This window comes from Sciurus carolinensis, chromosome 2 (assembly GCF_902686445.1).
Source record: "Sciurus carolinensis chromosome 2, mSciCar1.2, whole genome shotgun sequence".
Taxonomy (NCBI): domain Eukaryota; kingdom Metazoa; phylum Chordata; class Mammalia; order Rodentia; family Sciuridae; genus Sciurus; species Sciurus carolinensis.
This window is the reverse complement of record NC_062214.1, coordinates 24,129,152-24,152,404: the sequence shown is the minus strand read 5'-3', so window position 1 is coordinate 24,152,404 and position 23,253 is coordinate 24,129,152. Positions and strand designations below refer to the sequence as shown.

Sequence of the window (23,253 nt, the reverse complement as noted above, 5' to 3'; positions counted from 1 at the left end):
TAAGCGGTGGTCTCCAGAGGTCACCTGACAGCAGGGGTCTGCTGGGCTGCCCCAGCTCTGCCCCCCACTCAGACCCGGAGAGAGACCCCGGGCCTACAGCGGAGGGCTGGTGGAATGACCAAGGACATGATGGGTCAGGGGCTAAGCACCCGACCAGGACCCAGTCGGCTCACGGGACAGACATCGATAGGCACATTCCAGTGAAAAGAGGTCGACCTGAGACCGCAGCTGCGGAACTCAAGTCTCCGGTTCCCCAGCTGCCAATTAAAAATAGGGCCAAGATGTTGAACTGAGGAAAATGGCAGGGAACATGACCCGAGAGGTCAGGTCCCTGGGCGGAGGTGGATGGTGCTCCAGAGCCGCAACTGGCCGGTGGAGTGCATTTATGCACAGTGGAAGTAGAGGTGGAAAGGGCTGCTTCCCCAGACAGCGACGCTGTGCTGGGACGGCTTCCCAGGGACAGTGTGCAGCCTAGAGCTTCGCCTCATGAGTGGCACCGTCCTGAGAGTCAGAAAGCCACCCAGCTCAAACGTCCGTGACGGCCTGTGGCCCCTGGAGGCCACGTCTGACGCAGCCCTCCTCCACAGGTTTCACCACCAAGATGTGGACTCTCTGGGCCGTGGCCGTCCTGTGGGCCATCAAGGCAGGAGCCCTCGACGTGCTGCAAGTCCCCTCAGGGGTGGGAAACCTTCCTGTCAGACAAGTCGATGTGCCCAATCTGTCCCTTCCCCTTGTCAGTGGGCCACGCCAGCAGGTCCTCAGAAATTCCTCAGTGCAGAGGAGCCCTCTTCCCAGAAAGCCCCGGGCCTCGAGCACGAAGGGCAGGTGCAAACCCGCCGTCAAGTACTTCCTGTCCAGCAGCAAACTCGATGACTGTAAGTAAGGCGTGGCGCCCGCACGCCTGCACGGCAGGCACAGTGTTCAAAGCCCACGGGGCTGGCTCCACCTCTGCACAAGAGGGGAGGCCTGGCACACCCCCGGGAGCTGCCGAGAGACGGCAGGCTGAGCCCCACCCCTAGACCTTCTGGTGGGCCCGGGAGCCTGGCTATCTAACCAGCTCCAAGACGAGAAGGAGGCTAACCGAGCACTACCCACACGCGGCGGGAGGGGCCAAGCTACCCAGGGCAGGGAATCCTTGGATCCCGCAGCTGTGACACTTACCTGGAGACTCCACCAGCTCTCACAGTTTCTCACTGGGCCCCGCGGCTTATCAGGAGCTAGAACGTGGGAAATCAAGGTTCCGTCCCCAAACCCCTTTACTGGACTTGCCCTCTCCAAACTCCCACTTCACTCCCTCCGAGTCTCACCTTCTTCCCAGGTAAGGACCTCTGCCATTCCAACAGCCCCACACAGGTTGACAGCACAGGAACTTGGGAGCTTGAGGCTTGAACAAGAAATGGCTTCCATTTGGGAAGCTGAATGAGGGTAGGACTTGTTGGCAAAGGAAGACAGAGCAGGAAAACCTTAGCAGCTGTGGACTTCTAAGATAGCACGATAGGGTGACAGGGGGACATAGAACCTGAACCAGTGGCCACACTAGCCAGGCCACCAGCCCCCTCATCCACTGCTCTGCCTTGAGGAACACACGCCCATTTCTTCCCACATCCCTCCTTGTTACAAACACTTGAAAGTAAGACAAGTTCGGACAGTCACTAGAAAAACCGGGGGTACCTTTCAAGCAATAACTCGGTGGCAGTGCTGTCCATTTCCTTTTCAGATAAAAAAAAAAAAATGCTAAAGTATAAATGGGAAAATATCCCTGTGCCACCATCTAGCCTAAGGAATGAAGCCATGACCCCTCATCCTTCCTCCCTGTCCCCTACCCTGCTCCGAGGAGGCCTCTAACCTGATTACTTTTCCCTAGCACTTTTTAATCTTATGACATGTGGATATTCCTTATCAACAGAAGCGATAGCACTATGTGTTATAGTTTCCTGAACAGGCGGCCTGCTCGCTCTGTCCCTGGCCACTCATTTGGGGTGGCCATTCATCTTCAATGCTCTATCCTACTGGATGAGTCGGCCACAGTTTATATATATATGCTATTCTGGGTTTTTTTCTACTTTTCTGTGACCTGAGCAATGCTGCTCCAAATCCAACACGCATGCTAATGAAGGTGTCCTGGGGTGCGTGTGCCAGAGACCCCCGAGGGCCTAAGTCTGCCACTGAGCTGCGTCCACCTCACCCCACACAGGCACAATCTCGGAACGAGAGCTCTGGACGAAGGAAGCAGCAAGGCTCCAAAGGCCACGGCCACTAGTTCCACAGGGGCTGATCTCAGGGGACATCCCCCACAGCTACTCTGCTGGGCCAGAAATGCGGTCCTGGGACACTGATTTGGACATTAACTCAAAGTTAACCAATTAACTTCAGCCCTGAGGCCAGCAGGGTGACCACCACCCAGACTTCATAGCTTTTTCCTTCAGTTCCTATACTAAGACCACGTAGAGCCACAGTGGTGGCTTGGCAGCTTTCCACTCCGAGGGCTGAGCCTCTGCCCTTCCCACCGACATCGCGATTCTACCTCTCCCTGCCCAGATAACCCTGGAGGGAGGGAAACACAGGTTAGCGCCTGCCCCAGTCCACAGAAAGCACTGCCACAGGGGAAGGTGAGCGCACGGGGGCTCTCTCTCAGAGGTGGCTCACCCCAGTGACCCTCAAGGAGAAAAGGAGGGCGGGAGAGGGGAAGGGGCCTGGGCAGCCACACTGATGGAGAAGGGCAGGACTGAGATCGCAGACTCCTCGACCACTGCCCCAGGCGCCCCACCTTCCCACCCAGGCAGCACTTCCTGTCCCGGGTCCCCGGACAGGTGCAGAGACTGGACCCAGAGTAGCAAAGACCCTGCCCCAGGCGTCAACGCAGACAGAGCCGAGGCTGCAGCTGAACAGCAGGGCACGGAGGCGGCGGCGGCAGGACGGTGTCTCTCCGTCTCTTTCAGACCTGAACGCCACCCTGCCCCCGCAGATAGAGCAGCTGCTGAAGTGCAAGGAAGTGGACGTGGCCGGCATTCTCGGGGAAGTGCTGTCCATGGTGGGCAAGTCCGGCCTGCCCTCGCTGTTGGATCTCACTTCCTTGCTAGATATAGGAGGAGATGGTGGCCTTGGAGGGATCCTCAGCCAAGGAAGCAGCGGCAGTCCCCTGGACTCGCTCTCTAAGGCCACTGGCGCCGTCGGCAACCTGCTACCACTGGGTCAGGAGGCTCTGGGTGGCCTCCTCCCCAGCAGTGCAGACAGGAATGGCGGAAGAGGACTCCTGGACAGCACCGGTTTGTCTAGTCTCCAGGAGCCCCTGAGCGACGTGATGGAGAAAGCTAACGGCCTCAAGGAATCTGCCCAGGACGTGGTGAAGGGTGCCCTGCCGCCAGGAGTCAATGACGCAGTCTCGGGCCTGCTGGGAAACATCGACCTGGAGGAGCTCTTGCTGGGGTAAGTGCCTCCTTGACCCTGAGGCTCTGTGTCTCAAAAGCTGCTTATTTGAAGGGCTGGGGAGATAGCTCAGTTGGTAGAGTGCTCGCCTCGCAAGCACAAGACCCTGGTTCAATCCCCGGCACCAAAAAAAAAAAAAAAAAAAAAAAGAGATCTGCTTATTTGGGATGTTCAAGTTCAACCTCCAACAATCCCAAATGAAAACCACAGTTACCTCTTCACAAAGCAACATATGAGCTCCAGCTAAAATAGTGCCCAGGGGAAAATATAATCCAGATTTCTTGATTTGTTTGTTGTTGTTTGTTTTGGTACCAGGGATTGAACCCAGGGGCACTTAACCACTGAGCTGCATCCCCAGCTCTTTTTTATATTTTATTTAGAGAGAGGGTCTCACTGAGTTGCTAAGTTGCTGAGGCTGGCTTTGAACTCGCGATCCTCCTGTCTCAGCCTCCTGAGCCGCTGAGATTACAGGTGTGCACCACCGCACCCGGTCAGATCCTTGAGTTTAAACACACGAGCAGGCATGGGAGATGAGGGGCCACAGGAATGGACAGTAGCTTCCTAGGTGTGAACTGGCCGGTATTTCTCCTGATTTTTGATGCTGTCACTTTGCAGATTAGAGGTCCAAGAAGTGATTGTGAAGAGCATGGATTCATCTGTGGCAGGCAATGAGATCCACGTCGATGCTACCACCACTGCCACCATAGGTGGAAAAGGGTGAGCCTGTTTTTACAACGGCCAACTGGGTCACTCAGGACCAGAACTATAAGTTCCAGGGTCCAAAGTCAGGCTCAGAGCATACAGAGTGCCACAAAGTGGGGGAGGAAGGTGAAACAGGCCATCACATACAGCTCCCCTCAGCCCCAGCCCAGGCTGGAGATGGGCTCCCAGGGAGCTTCGTCCTTTGATGGCGTCAGCAAAGACATTCATGGGAAATCTGCCCACGCTGACACCCATGCAGTGAAGATAGAGACCCCAGAGAAAAGGTCTCATTGTGACATCTACACTTGTCTTGTATGAAATGTGCCTTCCAAATTAAAAGAGCCCACGCAGGTCAAGCACCGTCCTGATCAGTTGGGGAACAGAGATGACATAAATACCATGGGGGAGCCACAAGTTTCAACATCCCTGCCTCACTCATTCATTCATCACCTGATACATAGTTAAGAAACATCACCCTGGGAGAGATGCCACCCCGGCCACAAAGAAAGGACTACAGGCAGTCCCCCTTTCAGTGAGCATCAACCTGTGATGGAGGAGCATGTCACAGGGTAGGCTCTGGGCACACAGAAGACAGCAGGGACAGGGCTACCCCACTGGGGAAAGAATATATCCATGGCTAGGACACGCCACACGCATCTCTCACTGTCCCGACACCTACTAGGACTTCACAGAAGCCTCCTTACAGCCTCACCAGAAAGGCAGTTCTGTTTCCCAACTGGAAACCAGTTCAGACTGGCAAAAGCAATTTCAAACCTCACTCGCAGTCACACACTGGAACACAGCAGTGCTGGGATCTGAACCCAGGCAGCCTGGCTCCGGTGTCAGTGTCTGTGACCACTACTGTCAGCAGCGTCAGGAAAAGCCATTAGAAAACCTGCCAGATGTTCACAGACTGTCAAGCACAAGCCAGTCTCTGTACTCTGTAGTCGGGAGAAGGATCAGGGCAATCTGGGCCGAAAAGAACATCTCTCTCCCAGATGAACCGTGACACGTAAGGCTGATTCCCCAAAGGCCTGCTTCTTGGCCTGACCCGCCAGACCTAGTGTCACCTGCGCCTTGCTCTCCACAGCCTAGCTGGACCCGTAATCAACATACTGGGATTTCAAGTGCAGGCAGATGTGACTCTGAAGATTGCTATTTCTGCCAACAACACCCAATGTGTCGACCTCGAGGTCCAGGAAACACATATCAATGCCAACGAAGTGACCCTTCTGATAGTTAAGACGTAAGTAAGCCCATTGTTCTCATTTTCTGGATCAACTAGCCTAGGGGCCAGACTGTCCCCACTGGTATCACCCTGAGATGAGCTGGTTCAAATCAAAGGTTTGAATGAGCAGTAAATGGAGGCCCCAGAGAGAGGCCTCTCCACCAAGCCTGCACTCTGGATGCTAACTACTTCCATAATCCTTCTATATTTTATATAAGTAATACATTCACCTCAGTCAGAACTGAAAAGTCTCCCTCCCAGCCAGGTCTTCCTCCCTGGAAGCAACCAATGGATCCAGCTTCCTCTGCTTTCACGGATGATTTTTGCACATGCATGTAATTTTGCATCTGTGTGTTCACATGCAGAAAGGAGTAGATGTCAGACTGGGGACATAGCTCAGTGGTAGAGCACTTACCTAGTACGTGCAAGGCCCTGGGTTCAGTCCCCAGCACCACAAAAACAAAATAGAAAAAAAAAAAAAGAAGATAAAGAAGAAAAGGGTAGATGTCACATAAACCTTTATGGGCTTTGTTTCACATTTTAAAAAATAGCTGAAAACATGTTTAATCAGCATAAAAACAGCTTCTTCATTCTTTGTGACTCCCTGGAATTACCTCAGGAAGATGCACTATGATTTCTTTAACCAGTCCCTTATCCGTGTTAACTTTTGTACCCAACCAAAATGAACAAGATCACAGATGAGTCTGCCCACCAGCGTGTGTGGTATCTGCAGAGTGAGCTCCTCCAGATGACTGGTGGGCCAGGCACCCTGTGCTGGGGTCATTTTGAAGGTAAAGGGCTCAGGTGCGCACAGAGTAAGCAGCAGGACATCGTTGTAGCTCTTCCATCAGTGAGTGGGCTTGTCCAGTGTTTGGGCAAATCCAGAAATGTGAGAATCACTCGGTTCTCCATGTACATCTTTCCCAGGGTCACAGAGACTTTGCCTTTGCCTGCCCCTGTGCCTTTGCCCTTGAGTGAACTTATCCCTCAGCTGTTGACAGTGGAGTTGAATAAAAAGGTACGTGGTAGGGGGGAGAGGGCACCCCCTCAGAGGTCTGCCCCACTGGGGTTACCTGGGGAGAAGCCTTGTCTCAGAAAGGACCTGATGCCAGGAACCTCAGGAAGGAAGCCCTAGGCCCTCCGGAGTCCTCACACTGTGGGTCAGCAGGACCTCTGGTCAAATAGCTCACTGCCAAGATGAATCTCAGGCTGCAGGGAGGATGGAGCCCTTCTGCCAAGGAGGCCAAGAAAATAGGAGAGGGGAAAGGGAAGGAGGATGGGGAAGAAAGAGGAGCCTCACTGGTAAAGCTAACTGGGGATGACTTCACAGGTGCAGGAAACAGACTCCTGTGACATTGTTCTCAGCGACTTCAACGACTGCAAGAACTGTGAGTACAAACGCTCGGCCTCCCTGGGGAAGCCCCGTCAGTGGGCAGAGATGCCAAGGTTCCTTAGGGGATTCCACGGGGTGACCAACCAGAGCACAGCAGGCTCTGAGATGCCACAATCAGCTCCTGGTCGTGCCCCCCACCTCTCCCCGGTGCCCTCAGGAGAGGGCTGTCCCAGCTGAGCCTTCTCCAGGCCACTCTGACGTCCCCCCCAGGAAGGGCCCCTCAGAGACTCTAGGTGCTCCTGGCCCAGGTGCTTTACAAAGCACACACAGGCACAGTCTGGTCAAGGCTGTCCTAGCCCTCACCCCTGGGAGCCTGGGAATCAGGAAAACCCTCCAAGTCCCCAAACACATGCCCCGAGGAGGGACTCACGGGATACCTGAAATGACAACTGAAGCAGGAAATCAGTGCCATTTGCTAAGTCCCAGAGTAGACAAAACACAGGACTCGGCCGGAAGCCGAGTTTCCTCTCGGGAGGTGGGCACATCGGGGCAGGGGCAGGGTCCTGGTAGGCTTCCTCCCACAGCATCCTGCCAGATTCCTGAGGAGAAGCCACTGGAGGGTGCCAGTTTTCTGCTTGGGCCCCAGAGAGCAGGAGATGTCCACTCTGGTCCCCGGGGGAGGACAGCACCGAGCAGAGCGCTTAGGGCACGAGAGCTGTCGAGGACTGTCGCACACTCCACGCTCTCTCCTCTCTCCCCTGCAGCTACTGGCTTGTTCAAGTTCCAAGTTAAAAGCTCCAGAATTTCCCCACAAGGCCTTTCAATCTTCTACTGCGTAAGTGTTCCCTGTGCTTAGGGAGGCTTGTGGGTGAGGGCTGGAGGCACAGCTGGACTCACAACACACCTCAGAAGGACAGGGCCAAGCAGCTGCTGTCCCTTCTCCGATCCCCACACCTTTACCCTGGGCCCAGTCCTAGACTTCCACCACAGATCCCGAGCACGTGTTTTCTTCCACTCAAGTCCACTGGACGATGCCCTGCGAGGCCTTCCAACAGAGAACCACACTTGACCTTCAGGATCTGCTCAGCACAGATCTAGACACTCAGAGGAAAATACATGACAAAACAAAAAGTGCTCCCTCTTCCCAGCCACCCTCCTCAGCACCAGGGAGGGCAAGGCCTGGGCCGGGAAGTGTGCTGACCGTTTCAAACTCAGCTTCGCTTCCAGAAATTCATCATCCCAGGTACAGGTATATCAAAGCGCAAAGAAGTACATGATTCCTGATGAGATTAGAAAAAACAACCGGCAATAAACAAAAAGGAAATAGTTAAGCCAAGGATAAGAGCAATCCTAATGTTTAAAATTTGTGTCCAGAAATGCTATGCGTGTGGTAGAGTGCTTGCCTTGCAAGCATAAGGCCCTGGGTTCGATCCCCAGCACCGCAAAAAAAAAAAAAAAAAAGAAATGCTATGCGTGTTGTTAATTTTTTTCAAAGTATAGTAAAAATCAAATGGGGTATGCATACCAGGGATGTTTGGCAGGAATCTCTCTTCCCTTTTTCTTCCTGCTTCTCTAAATGGTCCAGCTTTCCTGCCATGTGGAGTTTACATTTTATAAGCAGAGAGGAAAATGGATACCAAAATAAAGGAGTTAGTTAATGTAGGTCAGAGTATCTATGAAATGATTTCTTGACAAGATGGGCTTTGAAAGGTGGGAGGAAGGAAGGATCAGGGCCTTCCAGGCTGGGAGGACGTGCTGAGGACAGGAAGGCCTGAGCCACCAAGCAGACACACCTTCCTGGAACCCACATGTAAAGGGAGAAATTGGCCTGGAAAATGAGGATCTGCAGCTTCTCCTGGAAACCTCAGAGGCCGGGCGGCCCATTGTATCAGGGCCCCCCTCCCCTGGGTCCCGCTCTGCAGTCACCACAGACCCATCACTCCTGGTCACCCGCCAGGGGACAGCTGATCGCCCCTTCAACACTGGCCGGGCCTCCTCCACCTTCACGGCCAGGCCCGTAGTCTCTGACTGACACCTTTTCTGCTTTTCTCTCTCCAGGCTGAAGCTGCCTTTGGCAAAAATACAGTCCCTGTCCTTGGAGGTGTTCTCCCTCCAAATCCTAAGAATGCCAACATTTCCATGACTCTGTCCCACATGATGCTCAAGACAATCATCAAGTACGTTGCCAAGCTGAGCTCTGTCAAGGTAAGCGTCACCCGCGTGGCCCCGGCCACAGTTCCACTTTGTGCTTCGGTCAGTCTGTCAACTCAGAGTGAGGAGGTGGGGACGCAGATGGGTCCAGGACATTCTTCCAGGGATAAGTACGCTGACGCCCTGGGACTCCACTGTCCCTTGGTGGTCACACGGGTAGGTCCCTATTGACACCAACAGAAAGCAGAGAGCAGAACAATCGATCTCCGTGTGCCAGGTGCCGGGACACAGCCAGATGCCGCACATCTGATGTCACTGTATCCTCACGACGGCAGAGGTATTCTTATTCCTGTTTCACAGGACGTAAGGGAGAGGATGACTTCACCAAGTCACAGAAGGCGCAATGGTACTGTTTATGTACACATGAGGTTCCACGGTTCTCCGTGTGCCAGGCTCAATTTGAAGCAATACGTGTTCATAGCAGCCTGTCCCCAAATGATCAGCCCTGTCTTGCTACAAGGGCACCTAGAGAAACAGTCTTCAAATACGATGAGGCATAAGAAGGAAAGCAAAAGCCCCACCATCCTTCCAAAAAGCAAATGAGATAAAGGGCACTCTCTAGAAGGGGGCTTTGTCTGTTAGGGTTGCCTCAGCTGCTCCAGCCTCAGTTAGGGGACACTAGAGGACTGAGAAATGGAGGAATGAATGATGTGAGCGCTGCGGGCGCGGCTCCTGAGAGGGCATCCGCCGCTCCCTTCCTCTCCACACTAACCCGTGAGCTCCTCACCACAGGCAGACGACCTGGAGGCGAGCATCACCAAGATAACCTACGCCTTCCAGCCGGAAAGTACCATCCGAGCCACCTACTGGACTGACATCAGAAAGGACGAGGAGAGCTACGCTACCGGGAAAACGGTGAGTGTGGAGACGCGGAGCAGAACCGAGTCGTGAGGGGGAACTGTGAGCAGTCGTGTGCCAGGCGGGCTGTGCCAAAGCCCTGGGGCCCGCAGGCCTGGTGTCTCCAGGGTGAAGACGGCCAGACCCCAGTGGAGAGCTGGGAGAGCAGCCTGACGGGGAGCGGAGGCCAGGCAGGCTCCCCCTGGACCTGGCCTGGGCCTGCTGGTCATCTCATAAGGGGGCGTGTTTTTGAGCAGCCAGGTCAGGGCGTTAGGATTAACTCACGCTCCTCTTGCCTTATTTCAGACCTTGGTCATCTCCCATGAGTGCAAGATTTCAAGAGACAAACTGATCGCCGACATCAAACTTAGAGGGTAGGGTGATGACTCCGTTCTTCTCCTGTAAATGTGAGAGAACATGAAACCCAGTACCAATCACAGGAGCACAAGGAGGCATAAGGCCCTTGGGAAATACTTGGATAATTACAAGGAAGTCAGAATGCAATTGTAAACTCATAGGCTGTTACTCATCTTAAATTGTGCCTTAAATTGTTTCTAATTTATAACTTTCATTAAGAAACAAATGAGAGGGCTGGGGGGTGTGGCTCGGTGGCAGAGCACCTGCCTAGCATGTGTAAGGCCCGGGGTTCCATCCCCAGCACTGCAAACAAAAAGCGACTGAGAGATGGATGGGCAGGGTGGCACACCTCTGTAATCCCAGCAACCCAGGAGGCTGGCACAGAAGGATCACAAGTTTGAGGCCAGCCTCAGCAACTTATGAGACCCTGTCTTAAAATTTTTTTTAAATAAAAATAAAAGACTTGGGATGTAGCTCATAGGAGAGTGCCCTGGGTTCAATCCCCAGTATAAAAAAGAAGAAGAAAAAGAAACAACTGAGATAGTAAATTCCGAAATTGAGCTGTAATTTTTATATGAACCTAATATTTCTCTGTATTTTGTTTCCACACAGATCTGACCACAGTGTGAACCCCCCTGATGCCGTGAGTTGATGTGGTTTTCAGTACACTTATCTATGGTATATGAGAACTAGTTTAATGCCAGACACTCAGTGACACAGGGACTCTGGGAAAGAAGGTCATGAAGACTTGGTGACAGATACACTATGGCATGCCACCTTCAGTCAGTGACCTGAGAAGGGTCTGGAGTCTGTGCTCCTGGAGTGTCCTGAGTGCTCCAATGTGCCAGCAAGCCTGGGACCCACTGGAAGCATAAAAAGATGATCCAGACCTCATCTGACTCCACTCCCAAGGGCATCTCATAAGCACAGTTTCCTGTGGCCTCAGTTCCCGGTCAGTGGCTCCCGCCCAGGTTCTATGAAGCGACCACGTTCCATGGGCAGGCACATGGGTCTCAGGAGGAGCCCGGGAGGAGAAGAGCTTGCAAGTCAGAGCAGGGCCCAGTGACCCTGCTGACTAAAGGCTCATCAACCAACCCGTTTCAGACATTTATTCTGAGCATGTTTATTTCTTAATTTGAGAAATGCTTAGGGAGCACCTGCCGTGTGCTTGGCCCCACCAAGACAACATGAAGCAGTGACAAGGTGCCTAACTCAGGCACTGACATTCCAGGGTGGGGGCCAAACGAGTTCATATGAATATGCAATAAGTAGGCCAAAGTCACTGAGTCTGGGAGCCACATGTTGGATGGAGGTCCACAGCAGTCACCTAGAGATGAAGATCACATGATTGAGGACCTGGGTCCCCATGTTAGCCCTGAGATAATGGGGGCTAGTTCAGCAGAGAGGCAGACTTGGGATCATCACAAGCCCATGGCTCCCTTCATCTCAACTTTGCTGGGCAGTTACATCTCAAATATGCCAGGCTCTGCGTCCAGGGAAGCATTCAGAAGGCCTCATCTAACTATTCACCTGACAGGCGACACAGACATTTATGCAAATAGTTGTCAGTTGGGCATGAAGAAGACAGAGTGGAGAGAGCTCAGCTGGGAGGCTGAGAGTGAGTTTACTGCACAGGTGGTACCCGAACTCAGTCCTTGCAGAACTTGGTGGCACACACCAGGGACAGTGCACCAGGGAGAGGGAACCACGTATGCAAAAGATACGCAGCCTCCACTTACAGGCCTGCAGCGGGAACCAGGCAGGAGCAGGAAGGGAGGAGAGCACCAGAAAGGGGGACCAAATCTGGGAGGGCCTGACTTTCTTGCAAAGGAGGGAGCAGCACTCGGCAGCAAGGGGTCCTCCAACCACTCAGGGTTTGCCCTGAAGGCACAGGGTGGACCCCCCTGCCTACAGCACTGTCTGGCACTTAAGAGACACCAAGGCAATAAAACCTACTGAAGGGCCTTGAAACTCTCAAAGATGCAGAGGCCCGAGGGGTGGATTGAAGTTCGCCAGCTCCCCACCCGGCCTCGTCCAGTAACAGATATTCTCATTAGGAAAAGACCCACAGATGCAGGACCGGAAGCCTGCTGTCCCTGGCTGTCACGCCGAGCGGGGACACCTCTAGGAGGCATTGATGGACACACTCTTCCCATCTCTTGCAGAGTGACGAGGTGCAAGACTTGCTGTCTGCAGTTCTGAAGAAGTTCCTGTCTACTGTTAGCGGTATGTGCAACCTGGAAGCCAGCGGTGCCAAAGAGGTCCTGGGCAAGGTCACGCGGTGCCCCACAGAGTGCAAGACGTTCCATTGCCACCTGGAGGGCACTTTTTTTTTAAGATAGGGGAAATAGTATTTGAGATATAAAAATGAAAACCAAAGCAAATGCCTCCTACCGAGTACCTAAAGAAAGCTAGCCTACGAGGTGTATTTGGCACCAACTCCCTCATGCTACTCAGTAGAAACATGGCTGGGTCACAGGTCATGCACCCATTCAGGTTCCTTGCTCCCCCACTCTCAACCCCCAACCCAACAGACAGGGAGAGACCCTGTTCACTCGGGTTGTTCCTCTGAGTGGGCAGGCGAGTGAGTTCTCCTAGAGCCACATACTGTGGCTAAAACAAGCCACTGGCTATTTGTGGTTTCCTTTGACTCATAAGAAGGTCCTTCTTTATTTCAGAATGGTTTAAACAATGGAATGTACCACCGGGAGTGAGCTCACAGCCCATGGTCGATGCCAAGGTTATCGTGATTAAATCGGTAAGAAATACAAATACTTTCCTTTTTTGCATTTTGCAGTGCTGGGGATCAAACCCAAGGCCTTCTGCATGCTAGGCAAGCATTCTACAAATACTTCCCTTTTGCACCAAAGCCCACTCTGGGCTGGGACAGGAATGAAGGGAGCCGTGGGCCCTGGTGTCACAGTCTGTTCCTGGCTTCCCTCTGAGCTCCATCCCTTGTCCCCACTCCTTCTCAGGTAGAACTGCTGTTTGCTCCTTTCAGTCACCTTACACTTCCTAAGAATCCATGACCATAAATGATCAGATAATCTGTCCCACCACCCCAAAAGGGCTCCCACATTTACCTGAGCACATCAAAATGATTCCTTTGGACAAGTCCCCACAATATATGACTCAACCTGTCACCTTCTGCCTCACTGGAGCCTGACTCAAATTCCCCTTCTTCCTGCCTATCTAACCTTGAACCCAGAAAAAAGCTGAAGGAGATCTTCTTCCTGAAAAACAGTTTAAAGAATGAGATTTTTATTCAATACTTTCAAAGTAAAAGATCACATGACGAGGATGGAACCACAGATGGTGTATGAGTTAAGAGGTTTAGAATCTCCTAACCTTGCTGGGCATAGTGGCCTACCCCTGTAATCACAGCGACTCAGGAGGCTGAGGCAGGAGGATCGAAAGTTCAAAACCAGCCTCAGCAACTTAGTGAGGCCCTAAGTGACTTAGCAAGACCCTGCCCCTAAATAAAATATAAAAAGGGTTGGAGATGTGGTTTAGTGGTTAAGCACCCCTGTGTTCAATCCCTGGTACCAAAAAAAAAAAAAAAAAAAAAAAAAAATCAACTTTAGAAGTTCCTCCCCTGGCCCCTTTTGGTGACATGTTCAGCTTGGTAGAGGTTTTTGTTGTTTTGTTTGTTTGAGAAGAGGTCTTGCTGTGTTGCTCGGGCTGGCCTCAAACTAGCAACCTCCTGCCTCAGCTTCCCAAGTACCTGGGATTATAGACCTGCACCAACCCACCCAGCTATAAGTTCTACTGTTATTAAGTCTGATTAATGAGTATGAAATCTGACCAGTAAAACATCTACATCTTTCACTTTGGCTCCAATCTCACAAGCTGCACCTTCCTGGTTTTACTTAACCCTTGAGTTTCCCTGTATCTGTGGCCAAACCAACTTTAGAGGGTAAAAGTATGGTAAAATCAGCACTTGCCTGGGTGTTAGTTTTCAACCTCCAACTCTTACACTCGGTGGCTGAGCAGCCTTGGAGACACCACTTACCCTCTCGAGTCAGCCTGAAGTCAAGGGGTTAGATCAGATGAATGCCAATTGTCACAGCTACGGATGACAGAAAGCCAGCCCCGAAATGACAGGTTTTGAACAGCCAGGCATGCTAGCTTCACCAGTGGCTTGATTCAGGGTCTCCACAATGACACCAGAACCAGTCTCTCGACTACCCTCTCTGGATGGGCTCTATTCTGGAGCTACGTGGAAGCCCCCACCTACCAGGAGCTTCGTCCTCTATTTCTTTTTCTTATAGTTCAAGTAACAATCACCCAGGGGGCTCATTCGCCTCCCCTTCCCTGCAGCAAGCGCCCGGCCAGGACCAGAGCATGGGAGCTGAGACTGAGTCGGTCTGTGTGTTTAGGTTTACACATCACTGGTTGTCTTGTTCGGTTTGCAGTACTGGGGTTTGAACCCAGACCTCCCTCAGGCTAGGCAATGCTCTACCACTGAGCTACATCCCCAGCCCACGCGTAACTGGTGGTCTTTTAATCTCTCCACAGAACGATCTTCAGGCAGCAAGCTGAACCCAGCACACCTGAAATATTGAGCCAAGGATGTCCTTATGATTGAGGGATCCTGTAGAGTTAGTCTTAAATACCCAGTATCCTATGGAATTGTATCAAGAAGGGCGAAAACTCAAGGATTCTTAGCACTGTAATAATCAGGTCTTTAATAAACAACTGTGTTCATGCAAAAATATGACTCAATTGTTCTCACTTCCTATATTCAGGAATCTCTTCATATGTTATGACTAGTCAAAGAAAAATTAAAAATATGAATGACAAGAAAATCCACCATTCCTAGTGCACTGGGGACAATCATGACAATGGGTGACTTCTCTTCCTGAGTTTCTGCCCCTTTCCTGTAATAGTGTGGATCTGGATATCCCCAGAGGCCCACGTGTTGAATCCCAGCTTGGCATTCCTAGGAGGCAGGGCCTGGTGGGAGGTCTTAGGCCGCTGCTTCCTTGAAGAGGGACCCTGGTTGCTCTCTTTTTGATAACTGGCCTCTAGATGAGTAGTTTTGCTCTCCCATACACTTCCAGCCATGATGTGCTGCCTCGCTACTGGCCCAGAAGCAACAGAGCCAATTATACACTGGAACCTCTAAAACCATAGGTCAAAATAAACCTTTTCTCTTTACAAGTTGATTATCTCAGGTGCTTGTTATAGTGATGGAAAGCTGACTAAAACACTCCCCAACTCTAAAAGCTTTGTTTTGTCTGCTGGCCCAACATGAAAATCATTCAATTGCTCCATGTTAAATAAATACCAACAGGCACAGTCCAAATGCAAAATGGGGTGGAACAGGGCAGGTAAGAGTCTGGCAACATTATGAACCAGGAGCAAGGGCTCTAAGCCCCAGGTCAGGGGCTACAGCTGGCCAAGTGACCTTGAGTAGAAAGCCAAGCTAACAAATGCAGAGTGATAAATGCAGAGAACCCAGAAAGAGGGTTGCTAGGAATACAACCACCACTCTATGCCAGGCAGAGACCCTCTGCCCTGTGCACAGTGTCTGCGTAACATGTCTGCTTTAGAACCAGAAGAGCTCAGATTGTGGACACAACGCTCGGACAGGGGAAGTGGGACCAAAAATTGGCCTTGCCTCATAGCAAGGGACAGCACCTAAGGCCAAATTACACTATTATCATCAGCACTCTGACCAGACCTAAGGCCCTGATTTCCCCTTGGGTCAGTCCCTCCACAATAAATCCCACTATGGCAAACAGTACAATCCACCCAGCTGTTCTAGCCACACCCAGGAGCCATTCCTGATTCTTCTCTCACCAATACACCAAGTCCTGTTGATTTTGCCTTAAGAGCAGGTCTCATCTGTGCACTTCTCTCCTCCACCAACCTAGTCCAAGTCATTCCCTGCTTCTGCTCTTGCCACCTATGACCCATTAAAAAAGACATATATTTTCCCTACTTAAAAATATTGTTTTTTTGGTACCAGGAATTGAACCCAGGGTGTTTATCCTCTGACTTTATCCCCAGCCCTTTTTTGTATTTTATTTAGAGACAGGGTCTTGCTGAGTTGCTTAGAGTCTTGCTAAATTGCTGAGGTTGGCTTTGAACTCATGATCCTCCTGCTTCAGCCTCCCAAGCCACTGGGATTACAGGCGTGCGTTTTAATCATTGGTGAGAATATGGAAAAAATCAAAGCACTTAATCACTGCAGGCTGCAGTGTAAAAATGGTTCAGCAACTATAGAAAATAGGTCAGCTATTCCTCAAAAAGTTAAACAGAATTAACATATGGCTCAGCAATTCCATTCCTAGGTATATATCTCAAAGAACTGAAAACAGGTGCTCGAACTCTGTCTATATTGTTTAAAGCAGCACCATTCACAACAGTCAAAAGGGACAAACAACTCAAATGTTCATTTGTGGATGAACAGAAAAACAAATGTAGTATATGCATGCAATGGAGTACTAGCTAAGTCATAAAAAGTGCTGTTAAATACAATGTGAATGAAAGTTGAAAACATGCTAAGTGGAAAAAGTCAAAGCCAAAGGTCACATTTTGTATGATTTAAATATATAAAATGTTCAGAACAGACACACCACACACGCGGACGCGCGCATATACATATATACATCTGCCAGGGGATGTGGGAAAGGCGAATGCAGAATGACTGCTAACAGGTACAGGATTTCTTTTTGGAGTGAGGAAAACGTTTTGGGATGAGACAGTAGTGATGGTTGCAACTCCTTGTAAATATACTAAAAAAGAAATACTGATTTATACACTTCAAAATGGTGAAATCAATGGTATGTGAATTACTTCTCAATAAAAAGAATAGAGCTGGGTGTGGTGGTGCACCTGTGTAATCCCAGCAACTCGGGAGGCTGAGGCAGGAGGATCGCAAATTTGCAGTCAGTCTTCACAATTTAGCAAGGCTATAAGCAACCTGGAGAGACCCTGTCTCAAAATAAAAAATGAAAAGAAGGGTCTGGAGATGTGGCTCAGAGGCTGTGCATCCATGGGTTCAATCCCCAGTACCAAACTGATTCATTAATTAGTTAAAATAAAAAGAGGAAAGAGACTGGGTATGTAGCTCAGGGGACAGCATTGCCTGTCAGCACAAGGCCCTGGATTCCATCTCCAGCACCAAAAACCAAAGAACAGAGAGAGGAAGGGGGTGAGGGAGGGAGTGAGGGGAGGTAGCTGACCATGTAGACAATGTAGATTTCAAAGCAAAAAATATTACCAGAGATAAATAAGGTCATTTCATAATGGTAAAGGTGTCGATTAATCAAGGGAACATAGAAATCCTAAATGTCTATTTATCTAGTATCAGAGTTTCAAAGTATATGAAGCAAAATGTGACAGCAACCACAAGGAAAAAGTAGGTAAATGCACAATTATTTTCAGAATTTCGATACCCCTTTCTCAATAGTCAAAGTCAACAGAACAACTTGACAGATAAGAAGGGATATTAGAGACTTGAACAACCTGAACTGACAACAGTTGCAGAACTTTTTTTTTTAATTTGAGTGTTTTAGCCCTGCATTGTGGTTGGGTTATCTCTACAAAATCATACATGTGTGGAATTTGATTTCAGTTTATAGAACAACATATATTCCTGATTTAACTGTATACTAAACCGGAAGACATTATATTCTAAGCCACTAAATAAGTCTGAATAAACGCAAAGGATTAAAGTCATACAAAGTTTGCTTTGACCATGGTGGATTTAAATTTTAAAGCACCAACACACAGGTCTCAGGAAAATCCCAAAATATCTGGAAATATTTGGAAATAAAAACTTAATTTTAAATAACCCCTGAGTCAAAGAAAAAAAAAAGGAAAACTATGAAATATTTTAAAGCTAATGAAAATGAAAACACAACAGGTCTGAATTTGTACAGAACTCCGTGGTGCCTGGTAGAGGAAGGTCAGGGAGAGCGGGACTGCAGACACCAGAACACTCCAGGGGTCGTGGGCAGCCACTTACCACCAGCAATTAAAGCCAAGCTGGTGAGCCGCCAGGCACGGAAATCTGGCTTCCAGGAACTGGCGATCATTAAGAGATTGTTCCAGACCACCTGAAGTATGTGGTTTCCATGCAGAGGGGCTCACCACCCAGAATTTGCTGGTCCTGCTGGGACGTCCCACTACAGCAAATGGCTTCCTTAACTCCATGCCTTCCTGTTCCCCACAGAAGCTCCTCCTGGTCCCCCTTTAACTTATATGACTATAAATAAAGGAAAAGTGGGCTCATTTCATTAGAGCTAGATCTTAGCATGGCTCAATCTGTCACGACCCTGATTCAAAAGACAGAAGTATCTCCTGTGGTTATTCTATTAAACAAGTTTCTTAGTGATCAATCTACCTCCAGCTCATCCCTCCATCAGAGACCCTTTCCCTCACCCAAGCTGGACATGGAAGAAACCTGATAAGGGATCATAGACAGATTCACTATTTTAATTTGGTTACAGTCTGATTGACATATACAAACACCAAAACTTACAAACCGTACCCTTTAAATATGAGCACATCAGGTTGTGTGTCAATTACACAAACCTCAATAAAGTTACCAAAAGTGTAGGGAATGATAGTGGCCAAATTATATTATTATATTGTATGCATGTATGAATACTTAGAATGAATCCTGCAATCATGTACAACTACAGTACACCAATAAAAAAAATTGAAAATATGTATGGTGTGCAAATATTTGTGTAAACAAATAATACACACAATCACTATATATACAGACTCTCTGAAAAGCTTATTAAAAGATGATAAAAGTGGCTGGTCTCTGTAAAAGGAAGTTAGAGGGTTAGGAGAAAGGAGGCAGTAAACCAAATTGACCATAGATAACTATTTATGATCTGGACTGTTTTTCACTTTTATGCTTTTGCTCTTGTTTCAGTCAAGGTCTTGCTATCTTGTTCAGGCTGGTCTGGAATTCAATGGACTCAATCTCCCACTTCAGCCTCTAAGCGCTGGGACTACAGGCTCACGTCATTGCACCCAGCTCCCAAATGTATGTTTTAAAATCTTAAATGAGCAAAATTTCAAAATTTGCTTTAAATGCCTTTTAAATAAAGAACCGAGTAAAGAGCTGTAAGAAATGTTCTCAGTAGAAGATGGAACCTGAGAATAGAAACCAACCTTCCTCAGGAGGAACCAGCCCTGAAGAAGAGATTCCCACCTGTGGCTCCCCGGGACGTCATGCAAGCCAACAGTAAGGGTCTAAGGGAGATCACAGCCAGAACACAGTAGACCTCGGCATATCCTCATATGCACAGTCTGTTTAGAAACACTTTCAAGATCACCTCCATTCGTAAGAGCTTACACTATTCTGTAGGAAAAAAAAATTTTTTTTGGGGGGGGGGGGCGCGGGCAATGGGGACCAAACCCAGGGCCTCAAGCATGCTAGGCAAATGCTCTACCACTGGACTACACCCCAAAACTCAACGTTGGGAAATGCTTTACAAGCGCAATCTCACTCAATTCCATGAGATTAGATTTGTATTATTACCCCCAGATCGCATGTGAGAAAAACTAGGCCCAGAAGCATAAAGTAACTACTCAGTTCACGTGACTCTCAGACAATGACACAGGGACTTGAACAGAAGTCTCTCTGACTCCACATTCTCCATGACACCATATCTTGGGCTTTCTCATGATGAACAAAATGGCTGAGGAAGCTGAACGGACTCAGAACCACTACGCAGAGCCTGTTAATGGGTACTGACATTTTCTAAAACTCCAAGTGTTCTCAGACTTGAAAGAATGAACTGACAGGTTAACGAGGCCCGTGAGGGAATCCTCAGGCAAAATACATGAAATGAAGCAATGAGCGGGTGAGCCAAAGGCATCAAATAAAAATTTCAGAAAGTTCTGGAGAGTTTTTTTCCCCTAAGCAAATGGTTTTTCCCACCATCCCCCACTTTGGTTCGCCCTCCTAGGGTCCTCCTAGGACAAAAAACACACAACTGGAATGACAAACACTTAACACCAGAAACACCAACCAAGGCAAATACGCGGTAAAAGCAGACCCGCAAGTTCTAGGTAGATTTAATGACTGTACACGATGTCCACACAACACAAGGAGATGTGCTCTTCCACCAGACGCGATCTCGACACCAGTCGCACTTGTCTCTGAAGCTTCGGTACCACTTCTGTTAGGGACCAGTCATATTGTCCCTCCTGTAGGGGAGGATGGCCCAACTCAATGCTGAGGTCATCCAACCAGATCAGCAATATGCCAAGGAGTCCTTCAGAGTGGTCCTGCAGAGGACATGTCCTTTAAGTGTCTGAGAGCTGGCAGAGGTGATCTGAAAGAAAACCAGGGGGAAGACGGCAAGGTGACCACGACTGCACACAGGTACTCAGTGCTCTCCTCCAGAGGCCACCAAAAGGAACCAGATGGCGGCAACGGGATGGCAGAGGCTGCACGGTTCCTGTGGCCTGAAACCCTGGGAGGAGGGCTGTGTGGTGGAATGGCAACGCACTGACACCAAATGCAGGTCTGCCCTACGTGGTCCTTCTTCCTTTCTTCTGGGAGACAGCTCCTCCCAGCTCCAACCATGAGGTTCATGGCAGCTGCCCATCACAGACTGTCCTTGTAGCCACAGGTGAGACGGGATCCTGGCTGAACTAGTTAAATCTTTCCTTAGGATATTTATGGCCCAATTTGATAAGAAAGTTTCTCTTCCTTCTCTAATTGAGAGCTGAAAGGCTGTGACCCCAACATTACCAATGATCACATTTCTAACCAGAACAAGTTGGCACATCAGTAAGTCTTTATGGAGTACTTATTCTGTACTAGGAACTTCCCTACAGGTTGCAGACAGAGAGATAATAAAACAGGTACTTCCCCGCCTTCAACAGAGCTTTCAGGATAAAACAGATAGTGAGTACATAAATAAAGATGATTTCAGACGCTGCAAAGTGCTACGAAGATAAACAGGTTAAGGTATTAAATAGGAATCAAAGCAAGGAAAAGGAAAGCTGCCTCAAAATGACAATGTCCAGGGATGGCCTGAGAAGGTGGCATTTGTGAGAGAACCTGAAAATTAAAAGATCAGGGTACCAAGCATGAACAGCATGTGCAAAGTCCCTGAGAACACAGCCAGGTCAAGGGCCAAAAAACAGAGGCCACAAGGCTGGAGAATACAGAATAAAAAGCAGACATGAGTTGGAAGGTAGTTGGGATCAATCCCAAAAGGCCTTGGCCACCCTGTATGTCATGGCGGCTACAATGAGGAGCCACTGAAGGCTAAAGCCAAGGAGACAGTGATCTGACTTAGAACAATCACATCAACTGCTATGGGGTAGATAGACTAGAAGAGGGCAGAATGGAAGCAAAGAAGGAGAAGCTTCTGGAATTCTCAAGCACTGCTGGCAGGAACATAAAATGATGCAATCACTTTGGCTATTTCTATTATATATACCCTATGATCCAGCAATTCCAAGTCAGATATCCAACAGAAACGAATATATATGTGCACCAAAACACATACAGAAATATACAGAGCAATATTATGTATAATAGCTCCAAACTGGAAACAACCTAATGGCCACCAATGGTACAATGCATACAAAAATTGTGGTGATGGGGCTGGGAGACAGCTCAGCTGGTAGAGTGCTCGCCTCGCAAGCACAAGGCCCTGAGTTCGATCCCCAGTACCGCAAAAAAAAAAAAAAAAAAGAAAAAAAAAATTATGGTGATGAAAAAATATAATCACAGATGATTCACAGAATGTAATTTGAGGGACAGAAGGCAGACACCAACACTACATACTGTGTGATTTGTTTTGATGACAATCAAAACCAGCCCAAACTAAACTACGGCATAAAACCAGGAAAGCAGTTAAATTTAAAGTACAGGGAAGGCGAGTGACTGGGAGGAACGTGAGAGGGGACTCTGGGGTTCTGAAAACACTTTTATCTGGGTGAGAGCTGCATGGGTAGTGCCACAGTAAGGCATCAAATAGTTCACTTATAATGTGGGCAATTTTCTACATTTATGATATATTTCAATATAATTCATTTTTAAAATGTGGAAGCAAAAGACCAGGGAGGTTGCTACATCTTCCAGGTAACAAATGGAGGATGGAGGTGGCCTAGGGACAGAAGGAAATGGCCAGGTTCTGTCGGTGGAGCCAAAATAGACCCACTGCTAATGGGGCCGGAAGTGCCTGTTCAGAGCTGGAGCGACTGAGTGGCGCCACTTCCTAAGACAGGGAAGGCCTGAAAAGTAGGAGAGGTTAATTCCATTTTAGCCACATTAAGATGCAAGAGAGAACGGAGAGGATGGGAAGGGACAAGGCAGAAGGGGCAGCACTGGTAGCAGAAGACAGACACTGCCTGCAGTCCCCGGCAGGCAGAGAAGTGACCAGCTGCAGAAAACAGAGGCAATGAGGTTTTGTCTAATTGTACATATTTTCTCTCTAAAAAATGAGGCAAAGATCAGCAAAAACAAGGGATTGCGTAGGAGAGTGGAGATTTAAGAAAGAGAAGGGGGAAGTCGATTTACAAGAAAAATTTAGTGGGATCAGGATTTCAGGGCCATGCTTAGGTTCATTTGAGTTTTATGGTCGTGAATTGAAGGAAGTGCAGTCGATTCATGCAGCAATGACTATTACCTATTCCCCAATGTCTCTTCTCCTCTCCCTCCTCAGTAACTGGATTCTCAGTTCTCAGTTGGGCGCATGGTCATTCAGTATGAAGAGCCCACTTAGCTGTTTTGCAGCCGGGCATGGTGTGTTACTATGGCAGAAGTGATAGGTGGGACTTCTGCAAACATCCTGAAAGGAACAGGGCACGCCCTGCTCCTCTCTCTCCCTTCCTCCTGGATGATATATGGACGTGGTGGCAAGAGCCTGAGCAGCCATTCTGAATGAGGTGGCCTTGGGAGTGAAGGCACAGAGTCTGGACTTCTGGTGACCATGTGGCTCTCACACCAGTCCTCGACACTCCATATCCAGATTCCTGGGAGAGAGAATTCCCACCTTATTTAAGCCACTGTATTTTGAGCTTTCTATTCTCCCATCGGACTGTGTGCTTCTTCCCCATCAATGTTTACCTGCTCAGACGCAGGTGCAGAGTAAGCACATAACCAGACACTGAGGTTGGAAAGGAAATAAGACAGTGAAATTTATGAGGGAGTGGTTCTAGGGTG

The 23,253-nt window shown here is 49.1% G+C and overlaps 2 protein-coding genes across 4 annotated transcripts in view; one reads left to right on the top strand and one right to left on the bottom strand.

Moving 5' to 3' along the window:
* Cdk5rap1 (CDK5 regulatory subunit associated protein 1) overlaps window positions 1-23,253 on the bottom strand; it is a 59,273-nt gene that overhangs the window by 5,153 nt on the left and 30,867 nt on the right. The window contains exon 14 of one of the 3 annotated variants that reach the window (XM_047540575.1): window positions 17,187-20,404. The exons of the other annotated variants lie outside the window; for them this stretch is intronic. Coding sequence (XP_047396531.1) covers window positions 20,324-20,404 — 81 coding nt within the window. The 3' untranslated portion in view covers window positions 17,187-20,323. Of the gene's footprint in view, window positions 1-17,186; window positions 20,405-23,253 lie in introns of those variants that run through there. 3 annotated transcript variants of the gene reach the window in all.
* Window positions 602-13,123, top strand: LOC124972627 (vomeromodulin-like). Its single transcript, XM_047537138.1, has 14 exons — window positions 602-875; window positions 2,940-3,426; window positions 4,042-4,143; window positions 5,219-5,374; window positions 6,284-6,374; window positions 6,687-6,744; window positions 7,454-7,524; window positions 8,748-8,894; window positions 9,633-9,755; window positions 10,044-10,111; window positions 10,707-10,737; window positions 12,260-12,320; window positions 12,773-12,852; window positions 13,070-13,123. Exons 1-14 carry the CDS (start codon window positions 602-604, stop codon window positions 13,121-13,123), a joined length of 1,803 nt encoding a protein of 600 aa, XP_047393094.1.